Source organism: Cydia fagiglandana, chromosome 4 (assembly GCF_963556715.1).
Source record: "Cydia fagiglandana chromosome 4, ilCydFagi1.1, whole genome shotgun sequence".
In the NCBI taxonomy this organism is placed as follows: Eukaryota; Metazoa; Arthropoda; class Insecta; order Lepidoptera; family Tortricidae; genus Cydia; species Cydia fagiglandana.
In genome coordinates, this window is record NC_085935.1 from 1,579,328 (window position 1) to 1,605,573 (window position 26,246).

Here is a 26,246-nt window from a genome sequence, read left to right on the forward strand (position 1 = left end):
CGGCCATACATTCCGCTAAGTAATGTCGGTCCGCGGCTATTATTCTAACATTTTTAGAATAGCGGCTGTGACATTTCGTGCGGGATTTTGCACGCAACTACATACGTTAGCATAAAAGCCGTAACAGCCGTTCAAAAACTCATTAAAATATGGACTGTAGTCCTGTGCCATAAAGTCCAAATTTTAACTGGTTTACTGATGTCGGTTACGCATGGTGTGGGAGGATTATAATAGGTGTTACTTAGATGGGTTTAAGGGATAGATGCGGAGTAAACTATTTGTATGTGTATATGTTTTTATTTTAAGCTTTATTATACAATACATGATAGTACAAATGGCGGACTTAATGCCTTCAGGTATTCTTTACCAGTCAACCAATGGGGCAAATCGGAAAGATTAAGTAGAAAAGGTTCTATTATAGATGTGAATGCGAATGTGAATTGCAGTATCGGCTTATATAATTTATACGTTCAGTAAACGCTTACAAGGTATTAAACATGTTTAAAAAATCTTAAGGTATATAAACTTCTAACGAAGTTAAAGTTATGTGCTTTTGAAACAATGCTAATGGAAGAAACCACTTTCGAGTGTTTTTCAACAGCGTTTAACACAGGAATTTATTCATATACTGATCATACACTTTTGTAGTTCGGTGTACAGTCACCTGCAAAATATGTTACTCTTTGATGGCCGCAAAAATATGTGACACGATTTTTGCAGCCTTCGAAGAATAACATATTATTACAGGTGACTGTACAATAAGCTTTTTGTATCCAACTATAATATTTCGAAAAAGGATTGTTATTTCAACGGAATATTGGCTATATCAAAAGTACCTATACCAACGATTCAAGAAGAAAACGGCTATAAAACGTTGGCAAAAACACAAAAAGCTATAAAAAAAAATAGTATAAGTACCCCATCTACATTTAGTTGAATCTTTGTTCGCCGAGACTTCTGGTCAAAGTCACGACTCGGCATACTCGAACACCCCCGATAACTTAAGTCTTAAACACACAGAATAGCCTGACACTTGCATTACTGGCATTCACTGAGAAAAGCAATAATACTTGGCTACTGTAATTTAGACGTGCTTCAAATAGGTAATTTGTAAACGTTATAATATTATAACTATTATTGTAGAACAGGTATTATTATAAGGGGGATGCCTAAGGTCAGCAGTTGATGTCTTATGGCTGAGATGATGATGATGATGATTGTAGAACAAAGCTTGAATTACTACAAAACATCTACGTAGGTAGTAAATAGTACTGATTCAGTCGGCATCACAGTTCTAAAATGGCACTTACACTGAGAGAAAAATCATCACCAGGAATTAAAAAACAGTTCTGTACTGGGGGAAAAAATGAAGTTTTAGTAATAATTATGGACGTTTCACTATTTCTGTAAAGTTTATTTATTTCTACAAACAGCTCAGTAATCCCAAATATAATTTCAACAAACAGATAATAGAAATTGCAAGAACTAATAGAAATTGCAACAGTCAATGTGTTCCTATTAGTTAACTCTCCTTGTCCCCGGATTAAGTTTATTTTTGTAATTCTAAGTGTGTTTTTGTTGTACTTTTCTCTCAGTGTACGCTTATCATGCATTTCATTCGATAACTTGACGCGTTAAGTGTCATTTTGTATGGGATTTTGAGTTTCCACTGTTTCCAGTATCAATTTCACTTTGCATAAATACCCACAAACCATGTTACCAACACCTTCCAACCAATAAGATTACAAATTAGTGCTCATTCACACCTACACGCAATTAGCAGCTTTAATTAATCACTAATTGCTATCGTATGCAAACGTTACTGCGATAATACTAATAGCATCTTGACTGACCGTCTTTGGACCTTATTTCTTTGCAATAAGGCATAGATTTTGTCAGTTAACAATGCAGACAACCATACATGCAGTTGTTGTGATGAGGTAACATTTCTGTATAGCTTTTTTCCCACTAAGGGCCCCCCCACATCTGGCGTCTTTCGACCGTCGGCGTCTACAATTCTATGGGCGACGTCGACGCAACGTCGACGCAGCGTCGACGCATCTGCGCAGCGACGTCATTTTCCATAGCGCTGGACCGACGCCGACAGACACCGACGCTCGAAAGACGCCAGATGTGGGAGGGGGCCTTACAGAGCATTTCACTAGCCAGAGTGTCGGTTATAATACGCTGCTCTTCCTAGTGTTGTCCCAGCATTTTGCCACCACTCGAAGGGCCTGGGGTCGACTAGGCGACCTAAGGCTCTAGTTTTTACCTTAGCTAACTGTCACTGCAAAAAAAATATAAAACTGTTAAAAATGAAATCAGTAACTCGTTCGTCCACTTACCACCTGCTCGACTCGCCCGGCCACTCGACTGGCACGCGTCACTGATAAAATGGGTTGCAACTTGCATTGCAACGAACGATTTGACGACCGGTCTGGCCTAGTGGGTAGTGACCCTGCCTATGAAGCCGATGGTCCCGGGTTCGAATCCTGGTAAGGGCATATATTTGTATGATGATACAGATATTTGTTCCTGAGTCATGGCTGTTTTCTATGTATTTAAGTATTTATATATTATATATATCGTTGTCTGAGTACCCACAACACAAGCTTTCTTGAGCTTACCGTGGGGCTCAGTCAATTTGTGTAAAAATGTCCTGTAATATAAATAATAAAAAAAAAATATAACGATATGGAGGCCAATTCAAATTAAACGGTTTTGATACGACTTTAAAGATCGCTCACACAGGTTGGCGCATGCGAAATGAAGTAAGACCATCGTCAAGGTCGTATCAAAACAAGTTCAAAACCACGAACAGTTAATAAATTGGAATAGGACGAGAGGCTGAGATACACGAAGCTAGTGGCACGATGGGTGCGAAGGATGTAAGTATACGTGAATTTTATATAAAAATACTATTAAACCTACTGAAAAAAATGCAAATCCATTAGTCAGACGATAGTAAGTTTTTGGTAAAAAAATAAATTTTTTGGTACAAGCTTTTATCGCTGACTGTACTTTTTCTTACGACAGGCAACTAATACTCATCGAGACAATTCTAAAAACCCGTAACACAATTTGTTTGCTTTGTTTCATCACAGAGTTCCTATGGCCACCTCCTGTCTCCATCATCAGATCAGCTCGATGGTACTATAATATTGTATTGTCATCCGATTTATACATGCATGCAAAATTTCAGCTCAATCGGAAACCGGAAAGTGGATCAAATTTAACTTGCAAAATTCCATTACATTGTTACATACAGGTCGACCTAATAAAAGCTTGTTAAAAATAGTTATCTGTTTTACAAGGGGGCAAAGTTGTTATTTAACCGCTCGTGCTAATATTGATAATATGGTTTCAAAGCACGAGGCAAGGCGAGGCGAGCAAACAAAATTTGCCCCCAAGTGAAATACAAAATTTTACACCACATCAATCCGAAGCAAATATTAAATGTAAAGTAGAAAACAAAATCAAATCAAATCCAAATGAATGTTATTAAATATTTATCATCCAAAAACATCATTTAAAAGTCAATTCTACCAGCAAACATAAGAAAACAACTCAAAATTTACATTTGATTACTTTACCTCACATGTGAATAAAGTGCAACTTTGCTATCAGTTTTTAAGTGCAAAGTAAGCCTTTCCGAGCTGGTGTAGTGAGAAATAATGTATTTGGCCACTTGGGATCTATCAGATCTATATATGCTCTAGTAAGCCAACTTTGTCTGTAGAGATTTTGCAAAATGTCGGCGCCAAGGTTCGGTCACTCAATTAATTTCACACCTTCTTCTGCGGACAAAAAAGTTGGCTTGCCAGAGTATAATTCTGTGACCCTAGTGAATAAGGGTACAAGTATCGGACAACGCAGTTGTAAAAGGACGTAAGTTCCAAGTAACACTAATGTCCTTTTACACCTAAGCTGCGCGAGACTTGTACCCTTTTTCACTAGGGCCACAGAATTATATGCTCTCTCTCTGTACCTAACCACCTATAAACTCAAAGGTATTTCACCAAAGACCTGCTTTCTTTACGAAGAGGTCAAACATTGTAGCCATGCATACTTTACCCAAACATACCAACATAACTTTGGCCTCCCAATCAGTAACAAACATACATTATCTAAGGCCATATTAATCTAGTTCATTTGTCACACCATGGGACAAACACATAGGAATAACAAACCAAGCTATGCTAATCACTTTCTCGACTGCTCTACTAATTAGGGCAAGTAGCCAGCTACTAAACTATAGCACTAGAGTGCGTCTAAAGGGTCCCACAGATTAAGGCTTGTTCACGTAATAAAGTAGCCACCTAGAACTAAGTCTTCACAGGAATATAGAAACTTTTTGCAATGCTGGTACGTGACATTCCAAAAAATATATAATAAAGTTTAAAAAAAGTATAAAATAGATGTCATTGAGTAAATAGAATCAAAATGCCGAGAATAAATGAAAATATTCGTAAATTAATTATTGTCGCCTATTGCAGCGAAAAGGGTGTCTCGATACGACAATTAGCAAAACGATATAAAATATCTAAGGATGGTGTGCGAAAAGTGATCAATAAATTTGGGCAATTTCATATTCTACATGATCTACCAGGTCGCGGTCGAAAAAAAGGCTGCGTGAAGCCTAAATTGGATGCCGCAATAGCTTCCTCGTTCCGCCATAATCCATCGGCCTCTGTTCGAGATATTGCCAAAAAGGTAAAGACATCGGTTGGAAATGTACAAAACGCTAAGAAGAGAAATAATCTTGTGACCAGAAAGAAACAAAAAATCCCAAAAAAAACCCCTGCTCAGATCGAAAGAGCAAAATGTCGTGCCAAAATTTTGAGCAAGTTTCTCAATCAAAATCGCGACCGATGCATTTTAATGGATGACGAAACATATGTAAAAAAAGACATGAGAACTTTACCGGGGCCTCAATTTTATACGTGTGTGGCTGGCCAGGATGTATCGGAAGAGCATAAGTCCATCGCTTTTGAAAAATTCGCCCCCAAAATCCTGGTATGGCAAGCTATTTGCTCATGCGGGCTGAAGAGTTCGAGCTTTTTTACTACTGGCACAATCAACGGAGATGTCTACCGACAGGAGTGTATTATGAAGCGAATTTTGCCCTTATATAGGAAACATGAACGGCCCCCTATATTTTGGCCTGATTTAGCTTCAGCTCATTACGCTCAAACAACCTTAAATTTGCTCGATAATCAGAATGTTATTTATGTGGCGAAAAACATGAACCCGCCAAATTGCCCAGAACTTCGCCCGATAGAAAGGTATTGGGCGAACATCAAGCGATACCTGCTCAAGAAAGGTGCAGTAGCGGACAGTGATGCTGACTTCAAAAGAATATGGAGCGCAGCCGCTCGTCAGTTCACTAACACGTCAATAACTACACTAATGGCAGGCGTTCGAAAGAAAGTAAAAAAATTCGCCAGTTCTTAAGGATTCCGCAAAAAAATGCATTGTATTTAATTTTTTAAATGTTTTCTTATATAATTACCTGTTTTTGTTATCTGTAGCGTTTGAAGTAAACGATTAATTTACATTTGCATATGGCTACTTTATTACGTGAACAAGCCTTACCAGTTCGCCGGACGATATGAGCCTGTCAGTTGTTCGGAGCTGTCAAATTTTGCGTTTAACTGACAGGCCGATATCGTCCGGTAAACTGGTAATCAGTGGGCCCCTTAAACTGCCTCTTTAGTGTTGCTAGGAACTCGAGTATTTGGAGTTCAAATTTTAAGATTATGACTCGTTTTTACGAAACTCAGCGCTTGATAAACTTCTGAGTCTTGTAAGTCACGAGTAGAGTCCTTTATTGAGTCTTTTTTAGGGTTCCGTACCCAAAGGGTAAAACGGGACCCTATTACTAAGACTCTGCTGTCCGTCCGTCTGTCCGTCCGTCCGTCCGTCCGTCCGTCCATCCGTCTGTCACCAGGCTGTATCTCACGAACCGTGATAGCTAGACAGTTGAAATTTTCACAGATGATGTATTTTGTTGCCGCTATAACAACAAATACTAAAAACAGAATAAAATAAAGATTTATGTGGGGCTCCCATACAACAAACGTGATTTTTGACCGAAGTTAAGCAACGTCGGGCGGAGTCAGTACTTGGATGGGTGACCGCTTTTTTTGCCTTTTTTTGCATTATGGTACGGATCCCTTCGTGTGCGAGTTCGACTCGCACTTGCCCGGTTTTTTAACTGCATTTTAAAACAACTGGAGCCTACAAAAAAACTCTCGTCAACAATTTTATAAGTACCTATCTAAATAACAGTAAAGAAAATATATGCGTAGGTAATTGTAATAGCAGGTAGGTACCTTCATTACGAATATTACGATCCAACTTTAACGATATCAAACAATTTCCCTTAAATTTATGAAACATTAAAACTAAATTATCATCGACACGTTCAAACAATAAAATACATCAAACAAATTCATAGTTAATATCTCAAATGGGTAGCCTGGGGCCATTTGTAACGAGGTGTTATGTACAGTCGACGTTAAAGATGATCGCTTCGATTGAATAGAATTTCTCATGTATGATGCAAAAAGACGTATCGTACCTACATGAAATTGAAACTTACGCCAGAAAATCTCAGAACGTTTGTTTTTTTTTGTTATAATTTGTGGATACTGCAAAACGGATAATTAAGTTCGAGCACAATTTTCGTGAGTCGTAAGGAACATTTTTTAAGATACCATGACGTTAAATATACCATTCAATAGAGAAAAAATCAGAGTATTATTCATAACTGATTTGTTTTTTTGTTTTCATTTTCTCCCTTACACCCTTTGAGCCTTCGGTAGTCGATATATGTATATACATATTTCGCGTCATTACTAAGGAGTAAAGTGCAAAAATGTAAATATATATTTGACGTCGACTGTACTGACAATAGTTTATGTTATCGTGATTGCGAACTGATAAGTTTACGCCGAAGGGAACAGGAGTAGTGAAGGGGAGACCGGGGCAAAATGGAATAGGTAGTACCTTCAAATAGACTTTAGGACTAGACGGATTATTTATAGACAAGGATAAATTGGCTGAATTTTAGGAATACTGCTGATTACACAATTCAGCCTTAGTAAAAAAGAAGTTGGCTGAAAAAAAAGATAAAAAAAATTACGGAGAAAAATTTGCGGACGGAGTCTAATATTTTGATGTTGTTGATTCTTACAGGAGCTTTCTTCTTCTCTCTCCTATTTGATAGGATTTTGAAGAAAATATATTAGCAGGGTATTTTCCCGTTTTAGGACTTGGAGGACTTCAATGAATTCTGCAATATTGTATTTACTTCTCACAGGCTAATAATATATTTCAATCATCATAAATCACCATTATATTTTAGTCTTATGTACAATAAAGTGTTTACATACATACATACATATTTTAATCATCTTATTAAGCTCCCAATATACAAGTATGAACAAGTACGAGCGATATACGTTCGAATGTAAGTACATATGTACCTATATACTTCTTAGTTTGTATGAATCATGATTTATAGTGAAACGACTGTAGTAATTCTAATTTGTATGAGATATGAGCTTACTAGGAATAGGTCCCGCCTTTGATCTCGGCTGGTTGGCCCACATTCGTAATTAACCAATCTGTTTGTAGTGATAATTTGTTGCGAGACTTGCGAGCTACAAATCAGTTCTTTTTGCCAAACTGCTCTCGCGTACAATCACGGACATTAATTGTGAAAATTTCAACTGCCTAGCCATCACGGTTCATGAGATCCAGTCTGGTGACAGACAGACGGACAGACGGACAGACAGACAGACGGACAGTGGAGTCTTAGTAATTGGATCCCGTTTTTACCCTTTGGGTGCTGAAACCCTAATAAAAAAGCGTTTTATCTACACATCAGTAACGATAACTATTTTCAAAACCTTTTATGTTTCATATAATTCTTTGGTTTATTTCACTTTTTAGAAATCAAGCGTGACAGTTGTAAAAAAGCAATAAAACATGGAATGGTAAATGCCGATCGGATCTTTAGTTTTATCGCTCCATTATCTAGATTTTACCAATTTAGTTTTGTAATAATTTGATGACGTCGTAAAGTTTATAATATATTTACATATATATATCGTCATTACATGCCCATCAACATTTTACATCAACCTACCCATCTAAGGGCCCCTTGCACCATCTCACTAACCCGGGGTTAACCGGTTAAACTTGGAGTTACCATGGTTACTAGTACAATTTGACATTGGGTTAACTTCTTAACGAGTTAACCCCGGGTTAGTGGGATGGTGCAAGTGGCTAAGTAGGTATACCTAGCAATGAGTCATTGAGAGTCCCCAGGAAGCTCGGCCGAATTTCACCTTCCCATACAAACAGAGTTTCGTTCTCTTTTTAAAACTACGTGTTGGATTGTAATGAATCTTTGCACATACAATTACATGACTACATGAGGTATATCTAGTCCTGTAATTAGTTTATATTTATATAAGTTTAAGCTGGGCGTCCTAAATAAGGTGAAGCGATACTCAAAGCTCAAGTCCGATCGTGTATGGAGTATATTCTGCTAAATACCAACTCGCCGCTTTGGGCTCAGTGGAGCTTCAGTCTTTGGCCCATGGGCGGAAAGTCGCCAGCCTGTTGGTATTCTACAGGTTGCACTTCGGGGAGATGTGCCCACGCTTATTCCACCGTCTCCATTCTACCATCGGACTTTTAGACGCACGGCCGGTTTCCATCCTTACTTGGTAGCTATTCCACCAATTCACACGAAGCGCTTTGCTTCTTCTTTCCTTATGCGCACTGCCAGGGAATGGAATTCCTTGCCGGCGTCTATATTTCCGTGTTCTTATAACCCGGCAACCTTCAAATCAATAGTGAACAGGCACCTTCTGGGCGAGCTCGCTCCATCGTCGGCCACGTCTACGCCTCGGCTAGTCTGTGGCCATGAGTAAGCCCATTCATAATAAAAAAAATAGCTCCAGTTAAATAAACAATACTTAAGGTTTTTACTATGGTACTGAAGCTACATAAACTAATTACAGGACTAGATATACCTTATCCTATTGTAAGTACAAAGTTTCAGAGCAATCTAGCTAGTTGTTTTAAAAATAAATGAGAATGTAACTATGTTTTGTATGGATAACCGAGCTTGCGGACGACAGGTCAAAGATTTATTCGCAATTTATAGTATTAGGATTTATATACGATAATTTATAGGCAATTGTGTTTCTTATCTCTAAACCAAACTATTATATAGTACCTATAAATAGTTATTGGTAATCTGCGCGTACAACTGGGTCGGCCGTCCGGTCTGTCTGTCTGTCTGTCAATCACGCGTAGCTCGGAAACGGCTACTACGTTTAGACACGTGTCTGACTGCTCTATTTAAACGTGTTCAATATCATTTATGCTTAAGGTTCTCGCTATTTGTTTTAATTTGCATGCGAACTATTCCGAAGTAGGGTGACTGCTATATTGGCCACTACATAGTAATTGGCCACTCCTAATAAGGCTTCAATTGGCTTGTTTCTTTTCTGATTTGTTAGGGGTGGCCAATTACCTACTTTGTAGTGGCCAATAACTATACCTAGCAATCATCCTATTCTCAAGAGAATAAGAATACTTCTTTAAAAATATATATACAGTGCCCTATAGTCATAAATCTGGAAACAATACACTCCTTTTTTGGGCACTCGTGTAAAAAGAATATACTCTCCTAGACTAACAGTCATCCATAGGCTAACTTTCACACGACCGCTTACCGTCAGGCCATGTCCATGTAGTTTTTTTGATAAATTGACTAATGACGTGGAAATATTTCAGAAACTTCTCATAATTTTGTATGGGGATCGAAATTTTCCATTTCCAGATTGAAAGTTTCCTTTAGGTATTTCCTGTGAAATACCAGAGAACTTTTCCAATTTTCTGCAACATACACATCTGTTTTTATACCACTTCGGTGGCAAACATGCACACGGCCCGCCTGATGCTATAGTCCGTTTTTTTGAGCATTAGAAAGAACTTCGCAGAAGTAAGCTCGTGGTTCCAAATCCGGCACTTTTAGCAGTAATAATTTGAAGTAAATTATATGTATTGACCATGCTACATTAAATAATTCAATAATTATTAACTATTAAAGAGCCTGATAATAACTGCACGCTTACTTCTGTGGAGTTCTTTCTAATGCTAAAAAAAACGAACTATAGATATGCAGTCACTGCATCACCTGCAGCTTATGGACGCCTATAACTCCAAAGGTATTAAGGCTCCTCTTCACCTTGGGCCAACGCCAACGCCAACGAGGGACGCAGCCATGCGGTAGAATGAGACAGCAATATCACTTGCTCTCTCTAACACTGCGTCCCTCGTTGGCGTTGGCGTTGGCCCAACGTGAAGAGGAGCCTTTACACGCATGTTGTCGTTGTCGACCCTTTAAATTGTTTTACATCTGAGTTACTGTAAAGGTATAATTTACTGTCATTTTAGGCACAAAGTGTACCAAACAAATCGAGAATAATCGACAAAATTACTTACACAATTTCAAATATATGTACCTACAAGCGTTGAAATCGATTTATCTTCATTACGTCGACGCGTGCGCAGGGCTCGGCTGCCACAATACGTCATTGTTTGCTTTCAATTACGCGGATAAGTAATTGTACAGAATGCCTGCCTAGGCGCGGTTGCGACAGATATTATTTTGTCATTAGTATTGAGAGTGATAATACAGTTTTCTACAAAATGTAGTCTTTTTTGAGTGAGCTATTTTTCGTTATTAGGTAGGTATGCACGTGATTTAATACATGAATATACAGATTAGATGTAGTTCATAATTATTTTCCATCGTATTTTCACGGAAACATACGAACGTGTCTTGTTATTTCAGTCAGTCTCGGTAGGTACAGTCAACGGTAAAAATATGGGTGTAGACAACTTACTCAAAAATATGTCCCATAGTTCTTAATTCACTGACATAAGAGTTATGGGACAATATATTTTTGAAATGATTTGTACACCCATATTTTTACCGTTGACTGTACCTACAAAAAGTACTGCGGTTGACTGAAGTATGAAGTAGCATGAGAAATACGAACGTATGCGAGAAAATACAATGGAAACAATTATTTCAGTCAGCCTCGGTACTATCTTGTACTCGGTACTGACTGAAATAGCAAGACACGTTCGTACGTTTCCGTAAAAAAACGATGGAAAATATGAACTACATCAGTACATTAATATGTACTGTTAGACCAAGAAAAGACTGCAGCGATTTTGATAGCCCGCGCAGTGCGTGTTATTTTAAACGTCAATGAAATTATGACGTATAAATAACACTTGGACTGCGTGGGCTATCAAAACTGCTACAAACTCTTGGTCTAACTCTATTCCGCTCTGCGACTCTAAGATAATCAAAATATTCAACTGTCAATTAATCTAAACTCGAATCGACACAACCGCCCACTGCCGGCGACTATGGGTACCAATAACTGTCACCATCGTTTCCCATAGTGTGGAGGTGTCTCGCAATTGCCTAATTGGTTATTGGTAATGGATTATATCTGTATGCATTTGCATTTGATTTGATTATAGGACCGTTATGTTGTTTTATTAACTGTAGCGAACGGGATTGATTAATGAAGTAAGCATTTAATATGTTTCGTAATTTAATTATAATAAAAAAACGGCCAAGTGCGAGTCGGACTCGCACAGGAACGGTTCCGTACCATTACGCAAAAAACGGCAAAAATCAATTTTGTTGTATGGGAGCGCCACTTAAATATTTATTTTACTCTGTTTTTAGTATTTGTTGTTATAGCGGCAACAGAAATACATCATCATCTGTGAAAATTTCAACTGTCTAGCTATCACGGTTCATGAGATACAGCCTGGTGACAGACAGACGCACGAGTGATCCTATAAGTGTTCCATTTTTTTCCTTTTGAGGTACGGAACCCTAAAAACGAGGTACTTAACTTTATTTATTAATTATTCATCCTTGCCTATTAAACATCCACAAACATGAGTTTCACCATTTCTGGCAAAGATATAAGTTATCTCGAATCCCATTATCAATAAGATATGCTACTTTGCTAAAAGCGTGGCTATCGTTGTAAGACTAAAAGGGCGTTTCTGTTTTTACTTTGAATCTTTGAAAAAAATATAGCCTTCTTTCAACATACAGGGTGTTTGGTACATCGTTTGCCAAATTGAAACGGCAGATAGGTTGAGTCATTTGCTATCTACTCATGCATAGAAAAAAAAATTGGCCATGGTTTTTTTTTCTACTGCACAAGTAAAAATTTTAAATTTACGAAAAATTGGCATAGAGCTGAAAAAAACAGTGCGCAGAATTAAAAATTTCTAGGCCTGGGAAGATAGCAAATGACTCAACCTATCTGCCGTTTTAATTTGGCAAACGATGTACCAAACACCCTGTATACAATACAAATACTCTTTATTTCACACCTCATTGCAGAAAAAGAACACAATACAAATACATAATACAGAAAATAAGAGGTTAAACGACAGGCGGTGTTATCGCTGAAAAGCGATTTCTATAAGTAATAGCGATCTTTCTTTTTTCTTATCTTATCTTCTTGGTTCGGATCTTAACTCCTTTCATTAGATTTAAAAACAATTAAAAAGTCAGCCAAAGAATTAACTTGAATGTGTATCAAATTACTTTGATCCGTAAAGGATAAAATGCCTTTTCGAGTGGGTGTGGTGAAATAGTAAATTGTGTCACAAGGGTGCAAAATAACATATTGACAGCGTGGGAGACTGGGAGTGCATTGAATCCTGAACGAAGCGTAATAGTGGAATTTAAGTGTCAACACCCAAGGTGGAAATAATTTTGCTGCCATGACATACTGCCTTTCACATCACTTACCTAGAGGAAAATGCTTGTGCTCCAAAATATTATTTAAGCCAAAAAAATTGTCTGCACGTAATCGATTGAAAATTAATTTTACCTGATCAATTATGTGTATTTTCATATTTCATTGTGTAAATAATTATAATTTATTTACTGGCAAGGAAAGTCCTATAACAGAAATATGGCACTTTGATCCCTCATAGCAGACCCTAAAAATGTTCCGAAAATGATGTGAGCTTCATCAAAATTGTAGATTTTTTTACCATCTTATTTTAGAATGACCCGATGGAATCTTGTTTACAACTGTTATCCGACTACTAGCTGTACAAGTGCTTTAATAATAGCCGCTTAATGTAGTGTAGCGCGCAAAATTATGTGCACAGATAACAAAACCATGTAAAGTGGCTTACTCATGTAATTATGCTAAAAGCTTTTGTATATTTAATGGAGAGATGAATTCTAAAAGGTTACGTTCGATATTTTATCTAAAAAGGATTAAAATATGGTTGAAAATGGAAATGGAATCAAAATTGTTGAATATGCGATTGGCGCGTTAAAAAATGTTTTAAGATTTCTGGTACATTATTGTTATTAGCGAAATTTAAATATTAGGCATAAAAATTAGAATTGTGATTTTATGGAACTACTTAGTGTGCAATAGTAGATTGTTAACCAAGGGTTGAAAGGCACCCATTTCTGTCGAGGTAGTTTGGCCAATAGTCCGAGACAGAAATGGTGTCTTTCACCCGAGTTAAACACTCTACTTTTCATATCGAATACGAGGAAACCAAACAAGACAAGGCAATTTCGCAAAATCAGTAATAGAAGTACCTAATAGATCTACGGCCATGATTTATTTTCCTTGGGACTTACTTGCAATCGGAGACTTTACATGTGTGAAGATTAATAGCCCCTAGCGAAAATCATTTAGATTGCAATATTTACGAAAACACACATTTTTTAACAAACTGCAGTCATTTTAAAATGATTTGTTCATTACAGTATGAAAATCAGCGGGATTGCCTCTTACTTTTTAATTTTATACTTTTTCGTTCTAAAAGCCGCAACAGACTACCGGACCGCACCGCGACCTTGGTGCGACCACGTAATAACATAATAAAAGTATTTTAAATATTAAATAACAATTATTTAATAATATAAGTAATTTTTATCTTGTATTTTATTTTATTTTCATGAATATAGTGCTAAATAACTTTAAAAATCAATTTAATATCGTACAAACGTTTAACTGTGGCTGTATAAGATTCTGCCTTTGCTCATTTACGCAAGTGTAAGGTTTAAAAAATATTTTTGGTGTATTCCTTTTGGTTCCCGCCTTATGAAATCGAGTAAATAGAATTCAACGAAAGAAATCAACAACAATTTGTTTTTAACAATTCACTTACATCATTTTTCATAAAAAAAGGATCAACGTGGGATTAGTAAAATTAAACAATTACCAATTTTTCCAGGCGAGGAAATAAAGACACTATTTTTCCATTTTGTTTCCACCCAGTTGTTCGTGAGACGGGGACGCAGAGGAGTAGGTACACCACTTTTCTGCACTAGAGCATAAACGTATCACTTTCTGCGCACCTTTTAGAACAACAACGACCCACTTTCAGAGCATGAGATATGAAAAATATTTTTTTTTACATGGCAGGCAATCTAACATGTTTCCTTTGTTTGAAAAATTAAGGGTACCTACCTAACCTAACATCAATGTGGCGAAGACCGGCATATTAAAATTGTTCACTGCGAAGACCGTCATAGTGCATGACGTAATTGTATACCACGTCGCTCAATCACTGTCAAAAAGGAAGCGTTTCTCTCCTTCTACTCTACCGACCTGTAAGTGGAGCTTGGGTACAAACGCAAGAGTTAAAAGCGACCAAAAAATTGTAGACAGTCTTCCCTTACGGTCTTCTCCACCTTGACCTTGTTACTGTAATACCCATGTATGTAACGTAGTATTTTTTTGTTCCAGGGTGCAACTGTTCGCCGCTCGGTTCGGAGAGCAGCGTGTGTGACATACGCTCCGGACAGTGCCGATGTCGACCGCACGTCACGGGGCGCGCGTGTGACACTTGCGAGGTAAGGCTGCAACTGTTCGCCGAACGGCTCGGAGCAGTGTGTGTGATACGCTCTGGACAGTGTAGACTGTAGATGTCGGCCACACGTCACGGGGTGCCGATGTGTCTAATAGAGGTCGCAACTGTTCGCCGAACGGCTTGGAGCAATGTGTGTAGCATACGCTCAGAACAGTGTAGGTAGACTGTAAGTGTCGACTACACGTCCTGTCGGTCCTGTGTTCTGTGTGTCTGTGTGTGGCGTCGTGTAGATGTCGGGTGCGCGTGTGATACTAGCGAGGTATGTTCATTCAGAGTACAATTCAGGGACGGGTCATTTGGCTCGGTCAAATATTTATTTCTATTCTAGAATATTCATCTAGGTATAGGGAAAGTTATTAGTCAACCAGGCAATTAATTAGAAAACCTTAACCGTTTTCCCTTACCATCGATTTATCAATACGCTAAATAGTTTTACCACCACTCCATAAATCACGAATACCAAATAGACATATACACAACGAATTAACATGACTGCGAATTTCCACAACCTCGTATACTATAGCGTGCCACTTTTAAAAACGACTCTATTTCTAGAGGATTATGACTTAAATTCAAGGGGAAGTGTATGTTGTATAAGAGATTATGTAAAGTAATGGATACCTCTGATTAGTTCAACATTCCTAGCGAGATATTTCTTAGAATCTATGGGCACAGTTTAGCGTACCGTACATTCTTGGAACGATAATTTGCTACAAAATTCTAATTCTACCGGATTTACTACGTTAGGTATTATACACACCGTAGACAGTAATTAATATTTATACCGGATGGCAAAGAAATGTGATCAAAATTATTAACTAACGGAGACGCCATGGCTATAATTTTTGGTACAAAATAATCTGCCGTTTTTTGCGGGGAAGGGGCACATCAAATGTATGTACGTAACGTAAACATAGCCATGTCAGATAAACGTCAGTCCATACAGTGGTTGACCACTGGACGCCTTTTTAGACAGAGGGGAACGCTTGTCAATGACCACTCCGTTTGGTTATATTCTCTAAGCCTACATGCGACCACGATTGAAACTTTTCAAAGTGGTGGTGCTATTATAGCCGACATATTTTTATACAAATTTGACGTTTTATGATGACAGTTCCACACTTATGGTCACTGTAAAATGCAGAGGTAGCTTAGTAAAAGTAGCACAAATTATTCAAATTACGACATTTTAAAGCAGCATGATAATACCAATAAACATTCTAATAATAATACGCCGAAAATACCCATTTTGAGTCACTTAGAAAATGTACATCCTGTATTTTATACCTAACAATATCAATTATCATAATACCCCTATAATTTCTGCCCTGATTCTCTCGCATTTCAGCAAACATCAACACTAAAAATAAATTGCACTTTGTTCTTAAGACATTAAGGTTTAAATCAGTATAACAAGTGATTACAGAGTTAGGATGTTTCGTGTTGGCCAATTGTAAATGTCAATGTGACAGTTGTATGAAAGGTTTGTTGAGCAAATGTGCTATTTTATTGTCTGGGAAATGGGAAATGGCCGTGGTATTAACACTGTTAACAAGGTTGTACGATAAGGTGTACGATACATTTTCTATGTGGGCCCTTTAAAAAAAATTGGAACACTTTTGTTACCTAGTTTTCGTTTTTTACCCAGAATCATACTTGCAATCATTATAACAGAAAAAGAGTCACAAGTTTTTCTATTTTTTTAGGACACAGTGTTCTCCTAATTTATTCTGAGTAAAATCATCATCATCATCATCATCATCATCTCAGCTATAAGACGTCCACTGCTGAACATAGGCCTCCCCCTTTTTTGGGGGGTGAATGCCATAATCACCACGCTTGGCAGGCGGGTTGGCGATCGCAGTCGAGTACACCGAATTTGAGGGACGCTGCTGCCCGTCCACCGGTGGTCTTGGACGTGGTTTAAGGACGTACCCGGGTCGTGGACGTAATTTAAGGACATACCCGGTTTATTATCGCAAATAATGAATCACAAGCAGTTTTGTCTCTTACGACACCGACGTTCTTTGAGGGGTGAGTCGTCGTTCTAAATGTATGGGAGGGTTTGAAGTTAATGTTTGGGATATTTCTGCTTTGATTTAAAAAAAGTTATTAATGTAATTTTACTTATTGGGTACACTTTCGATATCAATTTGAAGTTTTCGGGTATCTGTTATATTTACGGAATTATAGCCTGGCTACACTTAACGATTACACCCTGTATATTACATATATACGTACAGTCAGCAGAAGAAGTTGGTATGCGAGCGAAACATTTCTTCAAACAAAAACGTCACTTTTGACACTTGTTTGACACTGACATATCTAATCCATATCGTTTCAATATCTAGTATTTGACGTATCTCATTGTTCGAATACGGCTGTTTACCATGATATCATGTTGCATTCGAAAATAATACCTATTGGTCCTACTGAATATAATTATTATAGGCAACTTAGGCAAGCAGTACCGCTAACTTTGTAAGATTACCGCCGCGTAGCAATTAAATGTCACCGAAGTCGGCCACCGTAGTTTAATGGCTGCCGTGTAGGCCGAGAGCTCGCAACGATAATGCAAACATAGTCTGATTTTCGAAATTAAATAGATTAGTTAGATCTAGCTATTAGTAACGATCATTTCCAACGCGTTTCAGACTAGATAAACAATTTATAGTTATAAAAGTATAGGTGGGGCGATGTTTACTTTTTAGTAATATGTTTTTAGTCGACAATCCCTGCTTTAAAATAGACGAGCGAAAATACCAGTTAAATTTTATTTAACACTGTAACTTCTACCCGCGGCTTTGTCTGGATGAAATTATTATGATATTTAATAAAAACTATCCTACGTCTATTATCGGGCATTTAACTATCCCCATACCAGCTTTAATGGTAGTAGGCATTCATCATCATCATCATTGGCCTGTATCGACAATAAAATGATGGTTTAAACAGCGTCCATAAGAATGCAGCACTTTTGTAAATGTCTAGTAAGTCCTATCCGAGTGCGGCATGGGCGACAGTAGCTATATAACAAATAACAGACCTCTTACACACGATAGATCTCACACTGTAAATTCTGCGGCTAACCAATTGACTAAATAGTAAGGATTCCTAGAAATAGAAGTGTTTAGTCGCGCGTATTTATGAACGTTTCAATCACATAAATTACAAAGTAGTTTTCTCTGTGCGCTGGGTTTCATGAAACGACATTTGAGACTCCATAAAGTGTTGTGTGGCAAATGATTCCTTTGGTAGTTCTGTCGTTAGTTAGGTTTCTACTTAAGAGCCAACAGTCATTTCTCCATACAAACGTACTCGACTGTTTCTTCCTTGGATTTTGATGCTAGAGCAATGATTTTTTCCAGGACCGTTTTGCTTTTTTTGATATTGAAAAATGGCCAAAATGGCCTCATTGACTATGCCGCAATGAGAGGCGTAGTATTCAAAACTGATATCAATTAGCCAAAAAAGCAAAACGGTCCGACACAGATAATTTCATAATCATTTAGATTTGCTATTTTGGTTACGATTGGTTAAGTTTTGGAGGAGGAAACAGTCGAGTACAAAACCTCGATTTTTGAGATTTTTATGCGGGATTTTTCGCCTTGTCCTTATCGCACTAGTTTTAGGAGCCGCTTCCGTTAGCGAGACGGGTATATTTACCTAAAATATTTAAAACTCAGCTCCTGTTTCGTCTTAATAACTAAATCGCGAATAAAATTCGCTGTTCCATTGAAAATGATTAGATGGTAGAAGTGATTCGTATGAGACATTTTTTATACGATTTCGGGGTTAGCCCTTTAGTAAAAGTTGTTCAGTATGACTAATCCGTCGAACGACTACAATACAACAAATTGATGCAAAGCAATGTGATCCATATTGATCTGTAGTAACACACGTCTGATACTGACTGCCGTATTCGAACTTCAAAATATTCACAAGAGACGACACGTACTAGATCCGTTCTAGATACGAGTACGTTATAGTTTAGATATCTGTATTTTTAACTAGTTCTCTTTTGCAGCGCAATTCGGGCAACCAGTGTCACTTTTACGTAGATAGAGTAAGATATCTATTAGATGTGAATTGGATCTCTAAGTCATATCCTGTGGAAATCGTTCAAGAGTAAATAAATAAATAAATTTAGATTTAGATTTAGTTAGATCTTAAACATATCGTTATCGTATCATGGTGATGTCTAAAAGATGTTAATAGATGTCTATTTCAAAATCGGGCCCTTAGTCGCTACGACCCAAATTGAGTTAGTAACACACGTGTGATACTAGGGCGCTCCACGGGATATTCACTATGGTCAGACATAACATCGCTCTTTACATTCATATTCTTCGAATTATCTGGTCCAGTTAACCGCGTATTTTATGATCCTTTGATCCCCTGTCATCTCGCATTGGTCGCTAGAAACTATGCCGTATGAAAATAGATGCTGTATACAGTGTGGAAAGATAAGTCGGGCCCTGGAGGGAAACTACCTTAAATCCTTAAGCTGGCTCATTTTACTTAAAGGAGACATTCCTTTATTTTTAAAAAGAAACAAAACTGCATTCAAAGATTTTCTAAAACTCGCTTGCCTCGCCCGGGACTCGAACCGACTAAAAATTCCAAAAAATAAAAACCTGCAATTTTATTGCTACTAGTCGATACAGTTAATGTTAATGATAACATTTCTCCAAGAAACATTAGGTCTTACACTCGTCTGTCGTACAAAATATCCATAAAATCTAATATTTAGTACTCAAGATTTTTTTAGACAAGCAAAATTTAAGAAAATCTTTGAATGCAGTTTTGTTTCCTTTTAAAAATAAAGGAATGTCTCCTCTAAGTAAAATGAGCCAGCTTAAGGATTTAAGGTAGTTTCCCTCCAGGGCTCGACTTATCTTTCCACCCTGTATATTATTTATTACTGTTATGTCTGTGTCTGGCTATATTATTAGGTACTTTTATTACATGTTGAAAAGTTGATGACGATGTATTCTAAAAGCTGGATTATAGCCTATAATTTATAGGATTGGAGAAATGAATAGGTAAATAAACACTGTTTGTAACTAATTAATTTGAAAAACTATGTGGTTATTGACAGACGACGCACAAATTTAACCTCTAAAAGTAGAACCTTGAAATTTTTAACACGTATATTCTTCAAAATGTTGTAGCTATAAGAAAAAAACCTAAATTCTACCCCTGAAGGGGTCAAAATGAGGTTGAATGTGGCAATCCAGTCGTGTATCTAAACATTTTTTTTTTATTCTACACGGATGTATTCGTGGGCGAAAGAATATTTTACTTATTTTATATTTAATTACACAAACGGGTCTACCACAATATAATTTCACTGTTTTTACCTTAAATTCCGACATTTTAGCTAAGTTGCATCAGCTAAAGGTAAAAACAATGAAATTACATCGCGGTAGACCCGTTTGTGTAATTAAATATGTGTACAAAACACGAAAGTTTAAAGTATCACACTTACCTATCTTTATAAAACCGTTATCCATTGAAAGAAAACGCCATCGTTTCTCGACTGAATAATGGATAAGATGGCCGTTGTGGCACAGATCGCTCACCTTTCTACTCGGGAACTCGCTTATATTTATAAGCGATTTATATGTGTGTTTACACAGTTATATAATTATTAATATTTATAAACTATTGACGTCGTATAAATGTAGAGATATAATATGTTTAACTCGAATAACATCTAACTGATCATACTCAGTTATCGTGAATTTCGCTAATACATAGTACGCATGTACGGAATTGTATTGTAGTTATATAATTTTTAATTAATATTTTTTCTTATGAGAAAAGAATAAATTTTTATTCGGTAAATAACGTATATACAATCCTAAAAAACAACTATTTACAAATATAAAAAAATATATAAATCATATAAATCTTCATTACAGGAAGGCTACTGGGGCCTCCGAGAGGGCGGCTGCAGACCTTGCCAATGCGGCGCGGGCGCTGCGGCCTGCGACCCCGTCACCGGCCAATGTGCGTGCGCGCAGGGCGTGGGGGGAGACTCGTGCGATCGATGCCTTAGAGGATACTATGGGTTCGGGCCTAATGGGTGTCTACGTAAGTATCTGACGTTAAAGTGAGAGGGGTAGAGAGGGAGAGAGAGGGAAGTGACCCTGTCACTGGGCAATGTGCGTGCGCGCAGGGCGTGGAGGGAGACTCGTGCGATCGATGCCTTAGAGCTTAGAGGATACTATGGATTCGGGCCTAATGGGTGCCTACGTAAGTCTTGCATTTGAAGATTAGGATAGGAAGACGAGAAGGAAGAGAAAGGAGAAAAAGAGATAGCCAATGCGATTTCAAAAGTGGAATCTTGATTTTTGAAGGTTTCAAGGCATGCATGTTAAACAAACTTGCTATAGGTACCGAGTGAAACACAAAAAATTCACCACACCAACTCGAAGACCGTAATAGTAACTGTAAAAACATTTCAAATCAAATCCAAATAAATGCCATTTAATATCTATCATTTAAAACCATTACTTTAATCTCAATTCTGCCAGCCAACACGAGAAAACAACTCAAAATTTTGCAACAAATTACTTTGCCCTTCTTGGGTATAAAACTTTCTCATTATTTTTTGAAAAGAGTTCTCGCGAGTCGGTTTCTGATTGTTTTTTTTTTTCCTTTTTGCAGCGTAATATTTTCTACTAGTTATGTACAGCTTGTGTACTAATTTTGTTCCAGCCTGCCCCCCTTGCACCGATGGGAAGGTCTGCTCGCCCGAAAACGGGCGCTGCGTCTGCCCGCCCAGATCCAGAGGTCCCGGGTGCAAGCAATGCGCTCCCGGGTTCTGGGCCAGGCCTGCTGGGTGCAAGCGCTGTTCCTGCGGGCCCGGAGCCACATCTGGTAAGTGGAATACCGGGGCAAGACGATTTGTGACTTTCCATAAATAAAGGGTCCTTATTCTCCATGAGCATGACCCTTTAGCCTTCAAACGTCACACCTGTTTCAATGAGCGCAGCGCGCGGCGCGGCGAGCGGTGTCGCGCCGCCGTACAGATTGAGGTCCTACCGCGAATCACGTTCGACGTGTTGATTCCCTGTCACACTTAAGTACGAATTTACAAGGGCGACAGAGAGGCAACACGTCGAACGTGGTTCGCGGTAGGCACTCTAATATTCTCTTAGCAGCTCCCGGGCAACGTAATAGGGCGACGCCAGTGCGACACCATTCAAGAGTAACCCAAGGCAACTCATTTGTGACACCCTTTTAAAGTGTGCTGTAAAGACTACACCCATATGGCACGGTTTGAGAGTGTCATATAGCAGGGCTATAATCGCGAAAATCGAAGTTCGCAAATTTCGGGGATTTTTCTCTGTCACTCTAATTACGCCTTCGTTGGAGTAAAAGAGAAAGATCCCCGCAATTTGCGAATTTTGGTTTTCGCGGTAGCCGCTCAGTGTCGCAGCGCACCTGCGTAAAATATTTTATACCTAAGTACCTATCTAAATTAGCGCTCTAAATTAGGGAAGATCAGCGCTGACTTTTGGGTTAGCATTATGCTGAGGCCGCATTATGCGGGACCATTTCGTGGTAAACTATATTTATTTATTTTATGTTAAATTTATGCTTTGTTGTTCTGTACTTGTGTATGTTTTAGTTTATCACGAATAAATGCGATGATTAAATTTCTAAGAGTCCGTTAAAAGTTGACAATGAAACTGATTAGTAAGTGAAGTTTAAAAGGGCAAAGTTTGCTATTAATTATAGTTAAGAATGTTATGACCCAAATTGGTCGGCGAGATAACTTTATTAAAGCAATATGCAATCATGTTTCTTGTTAAACGAGCGATCGCGATTGCTCAATTGACTAATAACAGTTATGAAATTGCTTTATAGTTGTTTCTGTTCCGCGCCCTTTGACTGATTTTTAACAGACGTCACAAAGGTTATTTTCAATTCATTGGATCTTGTTTTGTTTTTTATGAATGTTCCGTGGAAGACGGCTGGTCGATTTAGGAAATTCTTTGGTCTACCGTGTCATCTAGTCTACTATCAGATGACGGAATTTTTGGAGAAATCGATGGAACTCTTTAAATATTTTTGCTGTCGTCGAAAAAGCCTTATACCTATATAAAAATATAGTTTAATAAATACTTCTTTAATTCTCAGACACCTGTTGTTTCTGTTCCGCGCCCTTTGACTGATTTTTAACAGACGTCACAAAGGTTATTTTTAATTCATTGGATCTTGTTTTGTTTTTTATGAATGTTCCGTGGAAGACGGCTGGTCGATTTAGGAAATTCTTGGTCTACCGTGTCATCTAGTCTACTATCAGATGACGGAATTTTTGGAGAAATCGATGGAACTCTTTAAATATTTTTGCTGTCGTCGAAAAAGCCTTATACCTATATAAAAATATAGTTTAATAAATACTTCTTTAATTCTCAGACACCTGCGACCCTCTCACCGGACAATGCAAATGCCGCGCCGGCTGGTCGGGGGCTTCCTGCGATGTGTGCGCACTTGGCCACTTTGGGCCACGGTGCAAACCCTGCCACTGCCATCCGGACGGGAGCGCGCAATGCGAGAACGGAGCGTGCGGGTGTGATGATAACGGGCAGTGTTTCTGTAAGGTATGTTGATGCAAGTGCCGCGCTGGCTGGTCGGGGGCTTCCTGTGATGTGTGCGCACTTGGCCACTTCGGGCCAAGGTGTAAATCCTGATATTGCCATTCAGACGGGAGCGCGCAATGCGAGAACGGAGCGTGCGGGTATGGTGATAACGGGCAGTGCTTCTGTAAGGTAAGTTGATGCAAGTGCCGCGCTGGCTGGTCGGGGGCTTCCTGCGATGTGTGCGCACTTGGCCACTTTGGGCCAAGGTGCAAACCCTGCCACTGCCATCCGGACGGGAGCGCTACCTGTGAAAACGGAGCGTACGGGTGTGATGATAACGGGCAGTGCTTCTGTAAGGTAAGTTGATGCAAGAGCCGCGCCGGCTGTTCCGGGGCTTCCTGCGATGTGTGCGCTCTTAGCCACTTCGGGCCAAGGTGCAAGTCCTGCCATTGCCATCCGGACGGGAGCGCTACCTGTGAGAACGGAGTGTGCGGGTGTGATGATAACGGGCAGTGATTCTGTAAGGTAAGTAGATGCAAGTGCCGCGCCGGCTGTTCCGGGGATTCCTGCGACGTGTGCGCCCTTGGCCACTTCGGGCCACGGTGCAAACCCGGCCACTGCCATCCGGACGGGAGCGCGCAATGCAAGAACGGTGTGCGCGGGTGCGACAGTAATTGTCAGTTGTTATGCAAACTAAGTTGGTTGTTGAAACCATAAACATGCCATAGCACAATGTTACAACAGTCATATCTGTAAAACCACAGAATATTCGATATAGAAAACAATTCCTTCCTTATTATTCCGTATTAAGTGCTTAAATTAGTACGTTAAGCCAGTAAGTCAGGTTAGTCAGGTGCGCTTTTGTGCGTAGCACTTATAAAATTCTAATTGTAATTATTTTTTTCAGGCCAACGTAGTGGGTGAGAAGTGCGACCAATGCCGACCAGGTACATTCGGACTATCTGCTTCGCCAACCGGCTGTACTGAGTGCTTCTGCTTCGGGCGAAGCGCGCACTGCACACAGGCAGGTTACTTCTCTAGTCTAACGTAGAAGTGTGATCAACTGAACATTGCCTTCTTGGTAAATACAGAAGTGTGACCAATACCGGCCGAGTATATTAGGACTATCTGCTTCCCTAACTAGCTGTACAGTCAGCAGCAGAAGTTGCTAAGCGGGCGAGGTGTTCAGAAATTCCTTGACACGGTCTTATTCTTTTAACAATAAAGTCGCGTCAAGATTATTTTGACCACTTGGCCCGCTTAGCAACTACCGCAGCTGACTGCACTGAGTGCTTCTGCTTCGGCACGCAGTACGTACTTTTCACTTTGTATGATTCGGTTTGCGACCTAATATTATGAAAGGAATATGAATTTAATTTGATGCTTCATCAACAGGCAGGCCTCACTCGGGCGGCTCTGCATGCGGCTGCGCCCGCACACCTCACGTTGCTCCAGGGTGATAGCATAAAATCAGTAAGTATCTAGGTACATTTAAATCTATTCAAGCATGCTTTAGGGTTCAGTAGCCAATATCATAGTATAGCGACGTCGAACTATACATAGAGCGGATTTTAATGACAAGATGTATTTTCTGTGCGCTACTTATTTTTTGAAGAAAGGGGAAGATGGTACATTCTTTACGCAAATGTCAAATTATTGCACATAAATCGGAAGGTCTTTAAAGATACCTAATTCAATTATCGTTTGATATTTACAAATCTCTTTTCGGTAAAGGAAAACATCGTGAGTAAATCGGACGTATCTCATAGAGGGAGTCGCTTTCGCAAAATATAGTGCACAAGACATGTAGGTAAGCACAGACTCCAAGCTTCTTTACTGAATCATGGCAAAATTCAGCGGCAATGCTAGGAAAATTTGCTCAGCCTAGAAATACTAAGGGCCAGATTCGGATTTTGAAATAGACATATCTTTTAGACATCACCAAGGTACGATAACGATATGTTTAAGATCTAACCTGTCAAATTTGACATTTGGGCGATTCTGGAGATACTCTTGAACGATTTCCACAGGATATGACTTAGAGATCCAATTCACATCTAATAGATATCTTACTCTATCTAACGTAAAAGTGACATTGGTCGCCCGAATTGCGCTGCAAAAGAGAACTAGTTGATATTTGATATCTAAACTATAACGTATCTACAACGGCTTGAGTACGTGGCGTCTCTTGTGAATATCTTGAAGTTCGAATACGGCAGTAAGACTTAGCTCAGGAATTCGTAATAACTTATCTTATATTTCCACAGGTAGACCAAGACTCTCTAATAGCCATCCACACCCACTCCTTAGACTCCACCATCACCCTCCCCTGGCCCCCGGTCCCCGTGTACATGGAGCTGGACCGGCGGTTCCTGGGGGACCGGGTGACGTCATACGGGGGCTTCCTCAGGTTCCGGGTGGAGGAGGAGGGAGGAGAGGGCCTGGATGAGGAGACGATGAGGAGGTTCCCGCTCGTCAGGGTGTATGGGAGGGATGTAGTGCTGGATTATTATGAGGTAATTTAACAGGGTAATGCTAGGTAGTTTATGCAAATGATTCATAATATAACGAGAGACCTAGAAACACCAATGCCGCGAGAGCGGCTTTGTCGGGAGTTTAAAGCGAAATAACATACCTAAATGTAATATTGAGTATTGAGTAGGATAT

General features: G+C 38.9%; 1 protein-coding gene across 1 annotated transcript in view; it reads left to right on the forward strand.

Moving 5' to 3' along the window:
- Positions 1-26,246, forward strand: part of LOC134663381 (laminin subunit alpha-2-like) — a 150,190-nt gene that overhangs the window by 90,765 nt on the left and 33,179 nt on the right. Inside the window, exons 20-26 of the mRNA XM_063519744.1 lie at positions 14,859-14,965; positions 20,910-21,081; positions 21,709-21,870; positions 23,416-23,600; positions 24,487-24,607; positions 24,979-25,052; positions 25,847-26,095. Of these exons, the coding sequence (XP_063375814.1) occupies positions 14,859-14,965; positions 20,910-21,081; positions 21,709-21,870; positions 23,416-23,600; positions 24,487-24,607; positions 24,979-25,052; positions 25,847-26,095 (1,070 nt within the window). The remainder of the gene's footprint in view (positions 1-14,858; positions 14,966-20,909; positions 21,082-21,708; positions 21,871-23,415; positions 23,601-24,486; positions 24,608-24,978; positions 25,053-25,846; positions 26,096-26,246) is intronic.